Source organism: Cervus canadensis, chromosome X, assembly GCF_019320065.1.
Source record: "Cervus canadensis isolate Bull #8, Minnesota chromosome X, ASM1932006v1, whole genome shotgun sequence".
NCBI classification, from domain to species: Eukaryota; Metazoa; Chordata; class Mammalia; order Artiodactyla; family Cervidae; genus Cervus; species Cervus canadensis.
In genome coordinates this window covers 26,643,026-26,661,418 of record NC_057419.1, presented here as the reverse complement: position 1 = coordinate 26,661,418, position 18,393 = coordinate 26,643,026, and the positions used below count along the sequence as shown (strand labels likewise).

The following is an 18,393-nucleotide window of genomic DNA, read 5'->3' as shown; positions in this document are numbered from 1 at the left end:
TTGTGTCTGACTGTGACCCCATGGATTGCAGCACTGCAGGCTTCTTTGTCCATCACCAACTCCCAAAGCTTACTCAAACTCATGTCCATCTAGTCGGTGATGCCATCCAGCCATCTCATCCTCTGTCGTCCCCTTCTCCCACCTTCAATCTTTCCCAGCATCAGGGTTTTTTCCTAGTCTCAGTTCTTTGCATCAGATAGCCAAAGTATTGGAGTTTCAGCTTCAGCATCAGTCCTTCCAATGAATATTCAGGACTGATTTCTTTTATTTTTTTATTTATTTATTTATTTTTTTTTAGGACTGATTTCTTTTAGAATTGACTGGTTGGATCTCCTTGCATTCCAGGAGACTCTCAAGAGTCTTCTCCAACACCACAGTTCAAAAGCATCAATTCTTTGGTGCTCAGCTTTCTCTATAGTCCAACTCTCATATCCGTACATGACTACAGGAAAAACCATAGCTTTGACTAGATGGACCTTTGTTGGCAAAGTAATGTCTCTACTTTTTAATATGCTGTCTAGATTGGTCATAGCTTTTCTTCCAAGGAGCAAGCGTCTTTTAATATCATGGCTGCAGTCACCATCTGCAGTGATTTTGGAGCCCAAGAAAATAAAGTCTGTTAGTGTTTTCATTGTTTCCCCATCTATTTGCTGTGAAGTGATGGGACCAGATGCCATGATCTTAGTTTTCTGAATGTTGAGCTTTAAGCCAGCTTTTTCACTCTCCTCTTTCACTTTCATCAAGAGGCTCTTTAGTTCTTTGCTTTCTGCCATAAGGGTGGTGTCATGTGCAAATCTGAGGTTATTGATATTTCTCCCAGCAATCTTGATTCCAGCTTGTGCTTCTTCCAGCCCAGCATTTCACATGATGTACTCTGCATTTAAGTTAAATAAACAAAATAGATACTTTTTAAATTTGATACTGTATGTAAACAGTTGAATTTTTTAAACTCCTTTGTTGCTGCTTTTTTTTTTGTTGCTGCTTTTAAATAATAATAATAATACTGCTTTTAAAACCAAACATGAAGTTGTTGGGGATAGTGCTATGATTTGTTCACTTCCTTTCTTAGTCCTAATGGTTGATTCACAGTGGATTCCTGGCATAAGACCTGCTTTCTAAGAAATCTTGGACAAATAGATTGAAAAAGAGATAAAGGAATTATTAGGAAGAAAGCCAGTGAAAAATCAGTGTCAGAAATACACTTTTGTTTTAAATTTGCATTTCTCATTGGCCATTTTGATGAATAACTCATGGCTTAAGTGATCTTTTATTCCAGAGAGAGAGCTTGGCAATAGATACCCTGCCTTTGGTTTGGCTAAAATGTAGGTTCAGATCCCAGCTCTGGGACTTCCCTGGCAGTTCAGTGGCTAAGACTCCACACTTCAACTGCAAGGGGCATGGGTTTGATCCCTGGTCGGGGGACTAGGATCCCACATGCCACATGGTGTGGGTAAAAAAAAAAATCCTAACTCTGCTGTTTGTTAGCCATGTGACTGTGGGCAGATTTCTCGCCCTCTCTGAGATGCTGTTTTGTTAACCACAGTAGCCACTAATCAAATGTTGCCAATTATGTTAATTTATCATCATTGCTATGAAGATGGTTCCAGATCTCTTCTAGGCTTGACCTTCAGACCTGCCTTTTGGGGTTCCCATAGATCTCTCTCCCATGTGTACTCTTGCTGTCTCCCAAGTCCAGTGTATTCCAGACTGTGTCAGCTTCCTTTCCAATCCCGATTCTCCTTCGCTTTCCCCTTTCCGACCCTCCTGTTTCTCCCAGCTCCAAACCTTTATGAAAGCTTTAATTTTTTCCTGTCCCATGCAGCCTTTTGCCAAGTCTTGCAGATTCATCACCCACTGTTTCTCACCAGAGTCCTTGCTTCCCCTTCCCCCTGACCTCTGAGTTTCATTCAAGCCCTCACTGCCTCTTGTGTGAGCATCTTAGCTGTCTTTTAATTATTCTGCCTGCCTTTAGTCTCTTCTGTCTTAATTTTACACATATCTACCAGATAGATCTTCCACAGCTGATCTTCAGTCATATCACTTCCCTTCTCAGAACCCTTCAATGGCCATTATCTGTAGTTCAAAGTCTAAATTCCTTTGACTAGTTAGGATCTAAAGTGTTAGTCGCTCAGTTGTGTCCAACTCTTTGTGACCCTAGCAGACTGCAGCCCACCAGGCTCCTCTGTCCGTGGGATTCTCCAGGCAAGAATACTGGAGTGGGCTGCCATTTCCTTCTCCAGGGGATCTTCCTGACCCAGGGATCAAACCTGGTGGGTCTCCTGCAGGCTGATTCTTTACCATCTGAGACACCAGTTAGGATGTAAGATGCTCCATAAATAGCACCAACCTACCTGGTGGCTGGTTCACACGCCTTCTTAGAGCACACCACTGGAGACCTTGAGCATCCTAAGAGTAGAGTTGTTTGTTTTGCATCCACGATGCTTAGCACTAGTGCACATTAATTATAATAAACTGGAACATTACATAGTAGGTGAGTGGATGAGTATCCTGGTGTACATTTTCCTTTTGCTGGAATTTCTTGGGCAGTGGCTCCCCATATCCCCATTCTACCTGTGCTTCCAGGTCACTTCATGCTCCAATCTGTCCCTGATCCTTTCAGCTCATAGTACCTGTTCCTTCCCCACGTCCCTCTCTTCTGGCTCCTGCTATCTGCTCTACAGAGCTCTGTATGCACATGTTTTTTCTTTTGACTGTGCGCATCCCCAAGGAGATCTGGGAGTGAGTCATCTAGCCCACTTCCTGATGGCCAACATTTAACATTGACTTTGCAGTGATTTATGGGGTGTGCCATCTGTGCTCGGTATACAGCAGTGAGCAAAACAGAAAGTTCCGGTCTTTTGGAGTTCACACTAGTAGTGCTCAACAGTTAGCTGCCTCAGTTCATTCATTGACAATCATTGATCGGGTATCTGCTGTCTGCCAGTCTTTGTGCCAGTTGCTGGGATACAAATGTGAATAAAAATGGTCTTTGTCCTCAAGGAGCTTTCGGTGCAGTAGGAAGACAGACACATAAGTAAATCTTTATGGTATATTCAATTAAATGGGCTTCCCTGATAGCTCAGTGGTAAAGAATCCACCTGCAATGCAGGAGACATAGGAGACGTGGGTTCGATCCCTGGGTCGGGAAGATCCCCTGGAGGAGGAAACGGCAAATCCATTCCAGTGTTCTTGCCTGAGAAATCCCACAGATAGAGGAGCCTGGTGAGGTATAGTTCAAAGGGTCACAAAGATTGGACACGACTGAGCGACTAAGCACAAATTAAGTACTGTGCACTATTTCTCAACAGGGACACTATTAGCATTGTACGTGGGAGAATTCTTTGTTCTGCAGGACCTTCCCCTGCGTTGTGAAGTGTTACCTGCTCTGCCCTGGTAATGTCCCTCAGCTCATATGGCAACCATCACCAGCCCTGCACATTTCCAGATGCCCCTAAGGGGTGATATCTTCCTAGCTTATGTTGAGAGCCACTGTCAGAAGAGGCCTTTGTTTCTACTTAGGTGGCAAAAAAAGGGAGGGAATGATCAACTCTGACTGGGGAGTAGGGCTGGAACTGGGGATGGGGAGGAGTATCTTGAGGAATGCCGCCCTGAAGAAGGCATCAGGCAAAGATGTGGAGGGGAGGTGCTCAGGTGACAAAATGGGACATTCCAGGACCTCCAAGTTGTTAGCTGTGGCTAGAGAAAAAGGTGCAGGCACGAGGGGAACGTTTGATGAACAACTGGAGAGAAATCTGGGCTCTGTGGCAGAGGCTTTCCAGCAGGCTTAGCACAGATGCTGGGAGAAAGGAGGAACCCTTTGGTTTGAACAGGACAGGGACTTAGTGAGATGGGGGAGACTCTTCCCAAAATTGCAGGGGAGGGCCCATAAGGGGTTGAATGGATATTGGTCATGAGGACTAGTGATGAGGTTTGTTGAGGATGGAACCAACTGTACCCAAGGTTACGATAGGACTTGAGGATATAACTTTCCTGGAAGTACAGACTCCTAGGGGGTAAAAAAATACCTTAAAATCTCGATGGACTCTGCATTGTACATATTTAACTTAATCCACAGAATTGTCACTCATCTTATCCCTTCTTGGAAGCCCCTGTGCTGGGCTAAGGAAATAGGCATGTCCTAGTAGTTGGCACACTCAAGTTTCCAGAAAATTTAAATGTCTGGGTGAGTGATGGGAGGTCTGCCTGGCTGTGTGTGCCTTTGGGAGGACAGGTAGGCCTGAAGAAAGCCAGTCTTCTGCAAGATGGTTACACCTAAGTGATGGTGATGGATAAGGTCCCTCTGCGACCCTTGCCCTGGGTCCCGGTCATGCAGCTCCAAGGCCCACATAGTTCGTGCCCATCCCAGCCCTTCTCACTCTCTGCACTGTCTGGGTTTTGGAGGTGTCTCCATTCTCTGCTAGACCACAGATTTTGTGATCTTGCTGCCACTCCCTGCCACCTGCCAGAGCCTAGTCATGTTTCTGGCATCTCAGCAGATGGCGACTAATGAAAGCATTCGTCCTCTTTCGCTAAGGCTCTTTCAGCCTTTCTTGGAGCCTCCGGTATCTGGTAGGATTGTACTAGGTCTTCCCACTAAATGCATTTCTTACATCTGCATTTTCTTTTCTTTATTCTCTAGTTACATGACAATGAATTTTCTCCTGTTTTGGATGCGACATTTGTAATGGTGGCTCGTGATTCTGAAAATAAAGGGTAATTGCTGTTTTTTTTCCTATTTCTTTCTTCTTTTTTCCTGTCCTTTGAAAAATATAAAATATATATTTTTTCAAATATCTGGAGATATCTGAAAACTGGAGAGAAAACTAATAAATTTCCAGAATTATTATATTTAATTAATAAAATTTCTAGATTTATTCTAGATCTAGTAAATTCCACTCAGTTTTGTCCGACTCTTTGCAACCCCATGGTCTATAGCCTGCTAGGCTACTCTGTCCATGTGATTCTCCAGGCAAAAATACTGGAGTGGATTGCCATTCCCTTCTCCAGAGGATCTTCTGGACCCAGGGATTGAACATGGGGCCCCTGCATTGCAGGAAGTGTCTTTACCGTCTGAGCTACAGGGAAGTCTTTAAATATATTTTTCAAATATCTGGAGATATGTGAAAACTGGAGAGGAGACTTTAATAAATTTCTGGATACCATCATCTAGACTTAAGAGTTTTGACATTTTGCCATATTTGCTTCTTTTTTAAGGTATATTATTTTCTTTATCATATTTTAAAGCAATTCCAGATATAATGACATTTCACCTCTGAATACCTTAGTGTAGGCATTGCTTTAAAAATGAGGATATTTTCTTAAATAACTACATTACCACTAACACACCTAACAAATAATAGTAAGTACTTAATGTATTCTAATAGTTCATATTCACTTTTCCCCAATTACCTTTTTAATGATTTATATAAATCAGGATCCAAACAAGGTCCACTTACTGCATTTGATATTTATGTCTCTTAAGTCTGCTTCTTTTGTTCGCAGCTTTATTGAGATATAATTCACATATCATACAATTCACTGATTAAAAGTGTACAGTTTAATGACTTTTAGTATATTCATAAAATTGTGGAATCTCTTCAGCCTGTGTTAATCTGGAATGGTTGTGTGCACCCACCTGTCCTTTACCCCTTCTCATGAAGTGGGCGAAAGCCCAGATTCATTGTTCTATACAGTGTCTCACTTTCTGGATTTGTCTCATTGCTTCTTCATGGTATTTTTTTTAACTTGTTTCACTATTCCTTGTATTTTCTGTAAATTGAAGAGTTAGATCTAAAAGCTTAGTTAGATTTGAATTCAGTGTATTTGGTGAGAGCACTTCCTAGTTGATGCTGTCTCTGTACTGTATCATGTCAGATTTTCCCACTCATTGTAAAGGTAAGATTAGTGTGTGGGTTCAAGTAGCAACAGACTGATCTTTCCATTATGCACTTCAGGTTATCCTCTTATGATCAATAATGATCTGCAGGTGTAGTACAGTACAAGGTGTCTCCCATGTACATCTTACAAATAGCTAGTTTCCCATCAGTCTTCCTTCAGTGCTTTTAATCTCCTTTGGAGTTTAATCATTTTCATTAGAGGATATAAAATGATTCTCAAATTCTGACATTGTTTCTGTATTTGTTAGCCAGAGATCTGTAAAGAAGACTTCCTTTACCAGCTAGGGCAGTTTGGTTTGTCAAGGAAAGTCAGGATCAATGTTTCATTCTTTCCTTTATTTACACATTTACTAGCTAATGATGACAGTTTTTCTGCTTTTTTTGCTTTTTAAGAAAGTATCACTGTGAGTTCATGGATTTTAATATAGTAAATATGTTTCAGTAAATTGCAGCCATTGTTCTTCCTGTTCCGTGGAATGAACATCTTTGGTCAGTGGGAACTCCTTTAAGCTGCCTCCTGTGATGAGCTATTTTTACATTTCCTAGTCTTTGATACAGAGAAGGCATTGGCACCCCACTCCAGTACTCTTGCCTGGAAAATCCCATGGATGGAGGAGCCTGGTAGGCTGCAGTCCATGGGGCCATGAAGAGTCGGACACGACTGAGTGACTTCTCTTTCACTTTTCACTTTTATGCATTGGAGAAGGAAATGGCAACCCACTCCAGTGTTCTTGCCTGGAGAATCCCAGGGATGGGGTCGCACAGAGTCAGAAACGACTGAAGTGACTTAGCAGCAGCAGCAGCAGTCTTTAATAACTTTCTGCTCTCTGATACAATGAGATACCTTGAACTTATCCTATACATTTCCTGCCCCAGGCCTGGTATCAGCTATTTCTCCAAGGAGTCCTCAGGTTCCTTTTAATGGGAAGCTGGTAGTTAGACACCAAAATCTGGGCACTAGAACTATATGTTTTTATTAGTTTGTCATTGTTTCTTGGCTTTTTCAGTGGACAGAGCTTGAATGTATGTTAAAAAGAAAACAAAAAAACCTCATAAATTTACACTGTCATTTCCAAGTCAAGTTTAGCTATACATACTTTAAAACTTTATGCCTTATCTTTTCTTTCTTACATTGAATTCTTGGTTCCTAATGCCAGTTACACCCAAGGCATTCAAACTGGGAAAAACTATTACGTGTGTGGGAGTGGGGTAGGAGGGAATGTTATAGGATTGCTATTGTACAGGATGGAGTCTGGAGGCCTATGAGAAGTCTGATTTGTTTCAGAAATTTGAGTTAGGAGTCTTCAGTGAGAAATCTCTTTTGCTGCCTGGAAAACTGACTTGGAGACCCAAGTTAAGAGCCAAAAATCCCTTGGCGACTCTTATCTGAGTGAAGTATCCACCTGTCTTCTCTGTCTCCTCTAGCCACTTCCAGCTGACATGCTGCTCCTAGTGGCTGACCTGGGGCTTCTTTTCCAGCACTGAAGGCATTACTTAAAGTTTCTCACCCAGCTGATGCATTCTAATTTTCCAAGCTGCTATCTCAGTACTTTTGTTTCCATTTTTGTTTCGTCCAACTTTTGGATTCTACCATAGTGAAGGGTTATCCTTTTTCTCCGTGTTTTAATTTGAAAAATTTGACACCTACAGGAATGTAGAAAGAATAATGTAATGAGCACCCATATACCCTTCACCTAAATTCTCAAATTAACATTTTACCGCTTTTACCTTACTCTTGCCTTTTCTCAGTAAATACAAATATACACACTTTTCCTCATGTAATTGTTTCAGAGTAAAGTTGAGACTACTTTACCCATAAATAATTCAACATGTATCTCCTAAGAATAAGGTGATTCTCCTATATAACATCAGCAACTTTATTATATCCAGGAAATTTAAGTTATACAATTATTGTTTCTAATATTTGATCCATATTCAAACCATGCCAGTTGTCCCTAAAATATTCTTTATAACCGTTTCTCTTGAGTCAGGGTCTGATTAAGGGCCATGTATTATATGCTGTTGGGGCTTCCCCGATGGTTCAGATGGTAAAGAATCTATCTGCAATGTGGGAGACCTGGGTTTGATCCCTGGGTTGGGAAGAGCCCCTGGAGTAGGGTATGGCAACCCAAGCTGGTATTCATGCCTGGAGAATCCCCATGGACAGAGGGACCTGGTGGGCTACAGTCCATGGGGTCACAAAGAGTCAGACACAACTGAGCGACTAAGCACACATTATATGTTATTATCATGTTTCTTTAAGTAATTCCCCTTAAAACAATCCCCCTGGCACTTTCTGTCTTTTAAGACATGGACTTTTTAAAATTTTTTACTGAAGTATAGTTGATGTACAATACTGTGTTAGTTTCAGGTATACAGCAAAGTGATTCAGTTATGTATCTCTCTCTATAGATACACTTTTCCAGATTCTTTTCCCATATAATTATTATAAAATATTGACTATAATTCCTTGAATTGTATACTAAGTCCTTGCTGTTTATCTATTTTACATAGAGTGACGTGTGTATGTAAATCCAAAACTCCTAATTTATCTCCCCCCTTTCCCCTTTGGTAACCATAAGTTTGTGTTCTGTTTGTGAGTCTATTTCTGTTTTGTAAATGAGTTTATTTGTATCATTTTTTTAGATTCCACATACAAGGGATATCATATACTTGTCTTTGGCTTATTTCACTTAGTATGATAATCTCTAGGTCTCTCCATGTTGCTTCAGATGGCATTATTTCATTCTTTTTTATGGCTAAATAATATTTCATCCTGTTGTTTTCCTCTATTTCTTTGCACATTGTCTTTGTCCATTCCTCTGTTGATGGATACTTAAGTTGCTTCCATGTCTTGGTTATTGTAAATAGTGCTGCAGTGAACATTGGGGTGAATGTATCTTTTTGAATTATGGTTTTCTTTAGGTGTATGCCCAGGAGTGGGATCATTGGATCATATGGTAGCTCTGTTTTTAGTTTTTTAAGGAACCTCCATACTGTTTTCCATAGTGGTTGCACCAATTTACATTCCTGCCAACAGTGTAGGAGGGTTCCCTTTTCTCCACACCCTTTCCAGCATTTACTATTTGTATACTTTTTGACGATGCCCATTCTGACCCGGGTGAGGTGATGACCTCGTTGTAGTTTTGATTTGCATTTCTTTAATAATTAGCAGTGTTGAGCATCTTTTCTTGTGCCTTTTGGCCATCTGTGTGTCTTCTTTGGAGAAATGTTTATTTACATCTTCAGCCCTTGTTTTGTTGGATTGTTTGTTTTGATATTGAGCTGTATGAGCTGTTTGTATATTTTGGAGATTAATCCTTTGTCAGTTGTATCATTTGCAAATATTTTCTCCCAGTATGTAGGTTGTCTTTTCATTTTGTTTATGGTTTCCTTTGCTGTGTGAAAGCTTTTAAATTTGATTCCATTCAGTTCAGTTCAGTCACTCAGTCGTGTCCGACTCTTTGTGACCCCATGAACCGCAGCATGCCAGACCTCCCTGTCCATCACCAACTCCCGGAGTTTACCCAGACTCATGTCCATTGAGTCGGTGATGCCATCTAACCGTGTCATCCTCTGTCGTCCCCTTCTCCTCCTGCCTTCAATCTTTCCCAACATCAGGGTCTTTTCAAATGAGTCAGCTTTTCGCATCAGCTGGCCAAAGTATTGTAGTTTCAGCTTCAACATCAGTCCTTCCAAATGAACACCCAGGACTGATTTCCTTTAAGATGGGCTGGTTGGATCTCCTTGCAGTCCAAGGGACTCTCAAGAGTCTTCTCTAACACCACCGTTCAAAAGCATCAATTCTTCAGCGCTCAGCTTTCTTTATAGTCCAACTCTCACATCTGTACATGGCTACTGGAAAAACCATAGCCTTGACTAGATGGACCTTTGTTGACAAAGTAATGTCTCTGCTTTTTAATATGCTGTCTAGGTTGGTCTTAACTTCCCAAGGAGTAAGCATCTTTTAATTTCATGGCTGCAATCACCATCTGCAGTGATTTTGGAGCCCCCAAAAATAAAGTCAGCCACTGTTTCCACTGTTTTCCCATCTATTTGCCATGAAGTGATGGGACCAGATGCCATGATCTTAGTTTTCTGAATGTTGAGCCTTAAGCCAACTTTTTCACTCTCCTCCTTCACTTTCATCAAGAGGCTCTTTAGTTCTTCACTTTCTGCCATAGGGTGGTTAGGTCCCATTTGTTTCTTTTTTGTTTGTTTTTATTTCCACTACTCTAGGAGACAGATCCAAAAAGATATTGCTGCTATTTATGTCAAAGAATATCTTGCCTATATTTTCCTCTAGGAATTCTTTAGTACTTTGCCTTACATTTAGGTCTTTAATCCATTTTGAGTTTATTTTTATGTACGATATTAGAGAATGTTCTAATTTCATTTTTTAACATGTAGCTGTCCAGTTTTTCCAGTACTACTTATTGAAGAGACTGTCTTTTCTCCATGAATGATATATTCTTGCCTCCTTTGTGGTAGATTAATTAACCATAAGTGTGTGGGTTTATTTCTGGGCTTTGTATACTGATCCATTGATCTATATGTCTGTTTTTATGCCTGTACCATATGGTTTTGATTACTGCAGCTTTGTAGTATGGTCTGAAGTTGAGGAGCCTGATTCCTCCAGCTCTGTTTTTCTTTCTCAGAATTGGTATAATTAGTCAGAGTTTTTGTGTTTGCATACAAGTTTAAAATATTTTTGTTCTGATTCTGTGAAAAATGTCATGGTGATTTGATAGGGATTGAATTGAATATGTTGATTGCCTTGAAAAAAACGTTAACATTTTTGAGGCAAGAATACTGGAGTGGGTTGCCATTTTCTTCTCCAGGGGATCTTCCCGACCCAGGGTTAGGACCTAGCTATTCTTCCTAATAGTTTCAAATAGTCAAGGAAATAAACTACTGCAAAAAGCATTATAGCAGTTCTGATTTTTTTAAACCAAAACAAAATTTCTGCTTCTCTTCCAAGATTAATTCCCTTCAAAGCTTCAAGGAAAAACAAACAAGGAAGCAAAACAAAACCCCAAATACAAAAACAAAAAACCACTGATGGTAAAGAGAAGCTTTGAAGAGTCCAGGCCAGTTGTCTTACAGAATTTTTGCAACCTGTTTTTGGCTATTTCCTCATAATTAGAGTCAGGTGAAACATTTTGACAAGTGGCCATATCCTTTTTTACAATGTGAACTGTCTACTGTGCAGATAAGTCTGTCCAGAAGGCTCCCCTAACTGTTCCAGAGCTCTTATGTGAAACTGTTAGTAGCATTATGTAAAATGAAAATCTTCAGTTTTTTTTTTTTTTTGGTAATGACATGTCTTAAAATTTTTTTCTTTTTTCTCTTTAGGCCAGCCTTTGTAAATCCACTCACTGTTGAAAGCCCAGAGGAAGAAGAGCTCTTTCAACAGGGAGAATGTATATTAATTTGTTCATAATAAGATATAATTTTAAAAACATATTAACTCTGTTGCAGAGGAAATTATTTAAGAGTATGTATGAACTCCTCATACCAGTCAAGTGTCCAAAGAGTCCATTCTTGGGACAATTTTATTGATCATACAATATTAAGTAATTTGTTTTCTCACCTTTGATGAAATGCGAGTTGTCTCTTAATGAAATAACTGCTGGTTGGGGCTGTAGGTCAAAGTGATTATAAGTGATCTCACACTGAGTTGATATGATTTCCATCTGAAAGCAAGAAATCACTGGAAGTTTTATGTAGCCTCAGCAGCCTTCTCTGGGATAAATGTATAATTTCCAGTCGGCTTTTCCACATCTGGAAATCCTGTGTTTATAGGGTTCTAGGCAGCCCTGGACAGGAAGCTTGTGCTGTAATGTGGCCCTTCTGATCATAGCTCCCCTGTTGCAGTGAACAAGGGGAGAAGGGTCGCCTTCAGCTCCACGTCATTACTGAAAATGGCCCCCACTGCCGAGGAGAGGACAACCATACATGAGATGTTTCTTAGCACGCTGGATCCAAAGTAAGTTAGGATGGTGAGATTCTGGGTTGGGAAAGTAGGCCTTCTCCAGAGCCACACTTGCTCGAACATATTGGGTGGTGTTTGTAAATATTTTACTTTTCTGCAGCAGAGCCATGGCATTGACAGGGTTTCCTCAATCTCCATTTGTACAGGACTATAAGTTTTCGAAGTCGAGTTTTGCCTCCTAATGCAGTGTGGATGGAGAATTCAAAACTCAAGAGCTTGGATATTTGCCACCCTCAGGTATTGGAACTTGGTGAAGAATCTTCTAAACAGGATAACTAGGACTCATGACACTAATCTAAGATTTGACCCGCTTTTTAACTGTCCTCTGTTCTATGGCATTGTTAATTCCTTATTCTGTAGATTTGTATAGTCACAAGCCTGTATTTATTAATATTTATCTTATGTCCTATAGGAGCGGAACATTTTCAATCGAATCTTTGGTGGTTTCCTTATGAGGAAAGCATATGAACTTGGATGGGCTACTGCTTGTAACTTTGGGTGAGTTAGATTTAAGGTAGTCTTGGGCTTCTCTGGTGGCTCACAGGTTAAAGCGTCTGCCTGCAATGAGGGAGACCTGGGTTTGATCCCTGGGTTGGGAAGATACCCTGGAGAAGGAAATGGCAACCCACTCCAGTATTCTTGCCTGGAGAATCCCATGGATGGAGGAGCCTGGTGGGCTACAGTCCACAGGGTCGCAAAGAGTTGGACACGACTAAGCGACTTCACATTCACTTTCACTTTAACTCCTGAGAAGTCGTTTATACTACCACACTCAGGGAAACGTTTTGGACCAGTCTGACTGTGTTTGGTAATATGTGGTGTTTTTAAATAAATGCTACACTGGTTCCAGATGGGTTTGTTTTTTATTTAAATTTTTTTATTGGAATGTAATTGCTTTACAATATTGCATTGGTTTCTGCTGTACAATGACATGAATTAGCTATAAGTATACATATATCCCCTCCCTCTTAAGCCTCCCACTCCACTCCCCTACTCCCCCTCTAGGTCATCGCAGAGCACCTAGCTGAGATCCTTGTGTCATAAGCAGTTTCTTACTAGCTGTTATTTTACATGTGGTAGTGTATATATGTCAGTGCTACTCTTCCAATTCGTCCCACCCTCTCCTTCCCCCTGATCTTCATTTTAGAAGGCTCTTGCTCTGATGCTGTCAGTTAGTACATTAAAGACCTGCTGAGAAAAAGGGGTGATGACATGAAGCAGGGAAAAGATGATTTTGGCACTGATCTGGTCATAGTGTCATCTCTTACCATTCCTTACTGGTGTGATTATTTCCTCCTCCTCTAGGTTTATTCTTTGATCTTTTAAAGTTTGCTTTGGAGGATTATTAGGGAAAAACTAGAGATCATCTGAATTTTGCAGTTGACCCCAAGTATTATCTTTCCCTGATAGTGGTTCCCGACCGTTTATAGTTGCCGTGGATGATATCATGTTTCAGAAACCTGTTGAGGTGGGATCGTTGCTGTTTCTTTCCGCGCAGGTAGGTATGTGATGAGACAGGGAAATATAATCTTTTATTATTTGGGCCTAAAAGAGAGGCTTTTATATTCTAAAGCCACCATTTGTCTTATGACTGCTTTCTTCCCTCTTTCTGATGCAACTAACTATCATGTCCCTAATCACTTAGGTCTGCTTTACTCAGGGGAATTACATTCAAGTCAGAGTTCACAGTGAGGTGGCCTCTCTTCAGGATAAAGAGCACATGACCACCAATGTCTTTCATTTCACGTTCATGTCGGAAAAAGAAGTGCCCTTGGTTTTCCCTAGAACATATGGAGGTAAGTGACAATGACTGCTTGTCCCTAACAAGGGGAACTTTCAAAGATATTTTTCTCCTTTTAGATTGTTTTAAGAAGTACTCTGATGCCCATCCGCCCGAGTGCATGTCTTTAAGGGATTGTGCTTTTGAGATTCTGCAGCCCTGAAAGTCAGGGTGCCTCATGGCCCTTAGGTGGTCGTTGCTGTTCTGCCTGCCTGGCCATGGTCTGAAGGGCTGGTGCCAGTGCAAGCAGCTGCTGGTGGTTAGGACTGGTCCTGCCAAAGGGCTGGAGTTGAGGCCCACTCCCTGGGGTATGTGGCCCGTTCTCTGGCCCAGCATTGCATGCCTCATGTCAAGTTTGCATTCCCATTGCTGTCCCAGGGTTCCCAGGTGGTCTTGTGTTTGTACAATAATTTTCTTAGGTTTCTCCAGGGCTCTCTCACTCTCTTGTGTTCCAGAGTCCATGTTGTATTTAGATGGGCAACGGCATTTCAAATCTATGAGTGCACCAGTGACCTTGAAAAGGGACTACGTGGTCGAGCCCTAGGAAGACTGCGCTTGTTGAAGGCCAGCACCCCGCAGTGACACAGTGCCGGATGAAGGCCTGAGCAAGTGTATCGGTTTTAGTGTTTATTCTCATCTTCCATGGAGATGAAGGATGTATTCGGCTTTTACGATGGTCAGAAAAGAGGAACGAGAAATGGCTGGGTGGGGCAGAGGGAGAAAGAATTATTGAATAATAAATACTTTTAAGAATTTAAATTGTGAAGCTACCATGTTGCCTCCTGTCTGCTTAGGAAATGAGGGCAGAATGCCTTTTTATGTGGCTGGACACATTCTTTTTTTACACATATTGCAACTGTCAATCTACATGGTTTCCTGCCCAGGCATTTGGAGGGCATTTGTTAAACCTGACCTGTACTGCAGTTCCCCTTTGTTGTTTAAATCCTGTCTACCCTATGTGATTCCTTTGTAATTTTACCTCTTTCTAGTTCCCAGCTTTTGTTGTTAGCAGAGGACAGATGAAAAGTTGAAGTGAAGGGATTCAACAAAAGACACAGCATTTGTAAGAACCTGTGGGACACTTTAGATCGGAAACCATACCAAGAGGAGGAGTTCACAGATGGTCTAGGTCAGGAGATGCAGGACCAAATGTTCCTTCTTCCACTCACCTGACAGCTCTTCAGTACACTTTGCTAGGGGCTGGGAATCTTATATCTGATGAAAAAATATGAACAGTAATGCTAATAACAGCTGCTTATGCTTATGGAGCACTTGCCCTGTGCTAGATCACCGACACTATGAGGTAGGCTGTGTAACTCACTTACTGGGTTCAGGCACTTAGGAATCTGAAGCCCAGAGAGGTTCATAACCTGATCAGGCTCCTTCAGCTGGTCGATGGTGCTGCTGGGATTCATAACCAGGGAGTGTGGGGCTTGGTACTGCTTTCTGGTATTGTAGCAAGGGACGCTATGCCCAGTATCACAGAGCCACCTGGGAACCCAAAGGGACGTATTCCCATGAGTATGTGGCCAAGATCCAGTTTCTTCTTTGATGTGAAGTTGATCAAGTACAGAAGAGAGAAAACCAGGCTGCACAGAGGGGTAAAAAGTCACTTCTGAAAAGATGTTCCCACAAAAGAAACAGTGTGGGTTCTAGAATGGCTGTCGCAAACTTGGCTATCTGCTTCTGAATCGGCTGTAGTACTTAAAAAAAAAATTCTATTAATGTAATGTTTATTGAAACTACAGTTACAAGAATGAGTACTTCTGGCATAAATAGTCATGGGAACAAACAGCTGCTCTGGAGGTGGGCAGTTGGACTCATGGCCCCCAGTGTGTGCCCATTGTAAGCTTGCTTGCATCTATCTTCCTTCCCCTGCCCATGGCCCCCTGAGCTGTATTATCTGTACTACCATTCTGAGTTTCACCTGGCCCTTCAGTTCTGCATTTTGCAGGTCTGCCTATAACCTGGTGGGGTCCCTGAGCTGCCTGGCGGGAAGAAGGGACAGCCCTGCAGAGTTGTCTGAATGTGTTAATAAGCAGAGTTCAGTTGAGAGACCCACTGCATGCTGATATATAGATTGTACATTATGCACTTAAGCTCTTATTGCTGAAGCTTTTGCGAGAAGTTTTCTTCCTGTTGTGAGAAATGTTGCAGTTAATATCCTAAAGCTAAAACATTTAATTCTTAAGTTGTTTTCTTTGGAAAACTGTTGATAAGTGATCTGTATGTCAAAATAGTATGCACAAGACTTTGAATATGTATTTCAAGTAACTCTCGAGCAGTTGTATACATTCATTTAACTTATTAGCAATTTTCCTGGATTTGGCTGAATTTTAACCTTTACTTTTATTTTTCTTAAAGTTTTTTTTTTTTGGATAGGGACCATTTTTAAAGTCTTTATTCAATTTGTTACAATATTGCTTCTGTTGTTTTTTATGTTTTATTTTTTTGGCCACTTGGCATGTGGGAATCTTTGCTCCCCAACTAGGGATCAGACCTGCACCCCTGCTTTGGAAGGTGAAGTTTCAACCACTAGGCCACCAGGGAAGTCCCTATCCTTTAGTTTTAAAGACATCTTTGCCATTTCAATAGGTGAAAAATGACATTTGTTAATTGCTTTATTTGAATTTTACTGAGATTGAACTTTTAAGTATCGCTTTTTTTTTCAGTTAAATAACTTGAGTAACTTTGGATATCAGATTTTAAGTCAAATTATGTTGTCTACCAATAACAGTTTTAATATTATAAGAGCTAGAGATTTTTATTTTTAATACAGGACTTTAAGAAGATGAGATGAAGCAAACTCTGAAGGATGCATAGTACGTTCTCGGTGTTCAGTGTTTTGTCCCTCTTCTGTAAGGAATAGCGGACTTTCAGCCAGTACCAGCCCTGCTGCTGGTCTAGTGCAGAACTTCCTAAAATGGGTGGGACATAGTTTTATATTGACTAGTCCATGTGGAAATATCCCCATTTTACATCAGACATTTATTACCGTGTTCTTACTTTTTGCTCAGGTAGTTCTTCACTGGGAAGTCTTCAAGGATGATGTCTTTATTGTTAGTTTTCTTGAAAGAGTTCACTTCACATTAGTGTGCTCTGCACTGTGTTGTGTGTGTCCACATGAAGCTGTGGCTCCATTTGTCGTGGTAACCAGAGTGTTCTACGTGGCTATGTGTTCCCTTTGCAAGGTAGCAAAGATACCTCTGTATCTTCTGCTCTTTCTCCTCTCTGTTAATAGTCAGTAACTTGATTCCTGAAGAACTGAAGGTTGCCCTCCACCCCCACCCCAGGAAATTCACCATTTTATTTTTCATTTCTATGAGTTTGGGCAGAGTAAAAGACTTGTCATCTTTCAGTAGACACATTTGATTCTGTGGTGTGGCTGGGCTCATCTGGGAGTTTCTTCTGCTCTTTGCGGTGTTGGCTGGCATCACTCATGCAGCTGTGTTCAATCAGGAGCTCATCTGGGGCTAGAACAGCTGGCCCATCAGCTGGGGCTGCTGGAATGGGTGGGGGCTAGCCAGGCCTCTCTGAGCAGGCTAGTTGAATTTCTTATATGGTGTCTTATGGGCTCCATGAGCAACCAACCAGATTCCTAGATCCTAACTGTGTCATCATCCTGCCTCTCAAAGTCATTTCTGTGAAGAGTGATCATGGTGTCATGGAAGTTCCCAAAGGTGAGCACTGGAAAGAAGCTACCAGTTAAATGATTGAGAGGTCACTGGTAAGAAAAAAAATGGTTTCAAAAAGCAATGGTGTCTGGGGTTGGGTGGAATGAGGCTGAGTAATTCCAAGCATCCAGCTCTCTTTCCTGGGTGAAGTCCTTGAACTCTGGTGAGATGCTCTTTGATAAACATTTTATATGTTTATATTATAAACAGTACAATTTATGAGATTTTATAAAATTTCCTATTAATATTTTATTTACAAGAAACATCGGGAGGCACAGCATCAGATACCCCTTCTGTGGTAGTTTATAATACATATTAACTTACAAAAGGCTTTGAAAAGTAGGGCCATTAGAACGACTCTTTTAACTTTTTAAATCAGCTTTTGTGAAGCTTATTTGATTAAGGACTTTGTTGTCGTTGTTAATACCTATGAATAAATGGAACATATTAGGTGTTTTAATAGCTTTTACAAAGCTGTGATTATACTCTCTATTTTTTAACCTGAAAAGGTGTATGTATATTGTCCAAGGGGGAAAATATTATGCCCTTTTCTGCTATGGAGAATCAAGTATTAGTATTATGTTTCTTAACAAATTTATTTTTATAATTTTTGTTTTTTTTTTAACACCAGAAACATTTTGTATTGAAAGAAAGTGACAGTGAAGTTGCTCAGTTGTGTCCGACTCTTTGCGACCCCATGGACTGTAGTCTATCAGGTTCCTCCGTCCATGGGATTTTCCAGGCAATAGTACTGGAGTGGGTTGCCATTTCCTTCTCCAGGGTATCTTCCCGACTCAGGGATCAAACCCTGGTCTCCCTCATTTTGTATTGGGATTTAGCCAATTAACGGTGTTTTGGTACTTTCGGGTGAACAGCAAAGGGACTTAGCCATACATGTACATGTATCTTAAAAACAAATTTAGAGCAGCATTTTAGATCTATCACTTTCCAGTGTTGGCAGTCTTGCTTTTTTTTTTTTATGTTTACTTATTTAGTTATTTTGATCTTTGGCCTCGCCACATGACTAGCAGGATCTTAGTTCTCTAA

General features: G+C 40.9%; 1 protein-coding gene across 1 annotated transcript in view; it reads left to right on the top strand.

The window, feature by feature from the left end:
• Positions 1-14,431, top strand: part of ACOT9 (acyl-CoA thioesterase 9) — a 30,321-nt gene extending 15,890 nt beyond the window's left edge. Inside the window, exons 8-15 of the mRNA XM_043457960.1 lie at positions 4,640-4,713; positions 11,253-11,320; positions 11,775-11,886; positions 12,039-12,129; positions 12,305-12,390; positions 13,303-13,390; positions 13,538-13,688; positions 14,128-14,431. Of these exons, the coding sequence (XP_043313895.1) occupies positions 4,640-4,713; positions 11,253-11,320; positions 11,775-11,886; positions 12,039-12,129; positions 12,305-12,390; positions 13,303-13,390; positions 13,538-13,688; positions 14,128-14,216 (759 nt within the window). The 3' untranslated portion in view covers positions 14,217-14,431. The remainder of the gene's footprint in view (positions 1-4,639; positions 4,714-11,252; positions 11,321-11,774; positions 11,887-12,038; positions 12,130-12,304; positions 12,391-13,302; positions 13,391-13,537; positions 13,689-14,127) is intronic.
• The last annotated feature ends 3,962 nt before the right edge of the window (positions 14,432-18,393 follow it).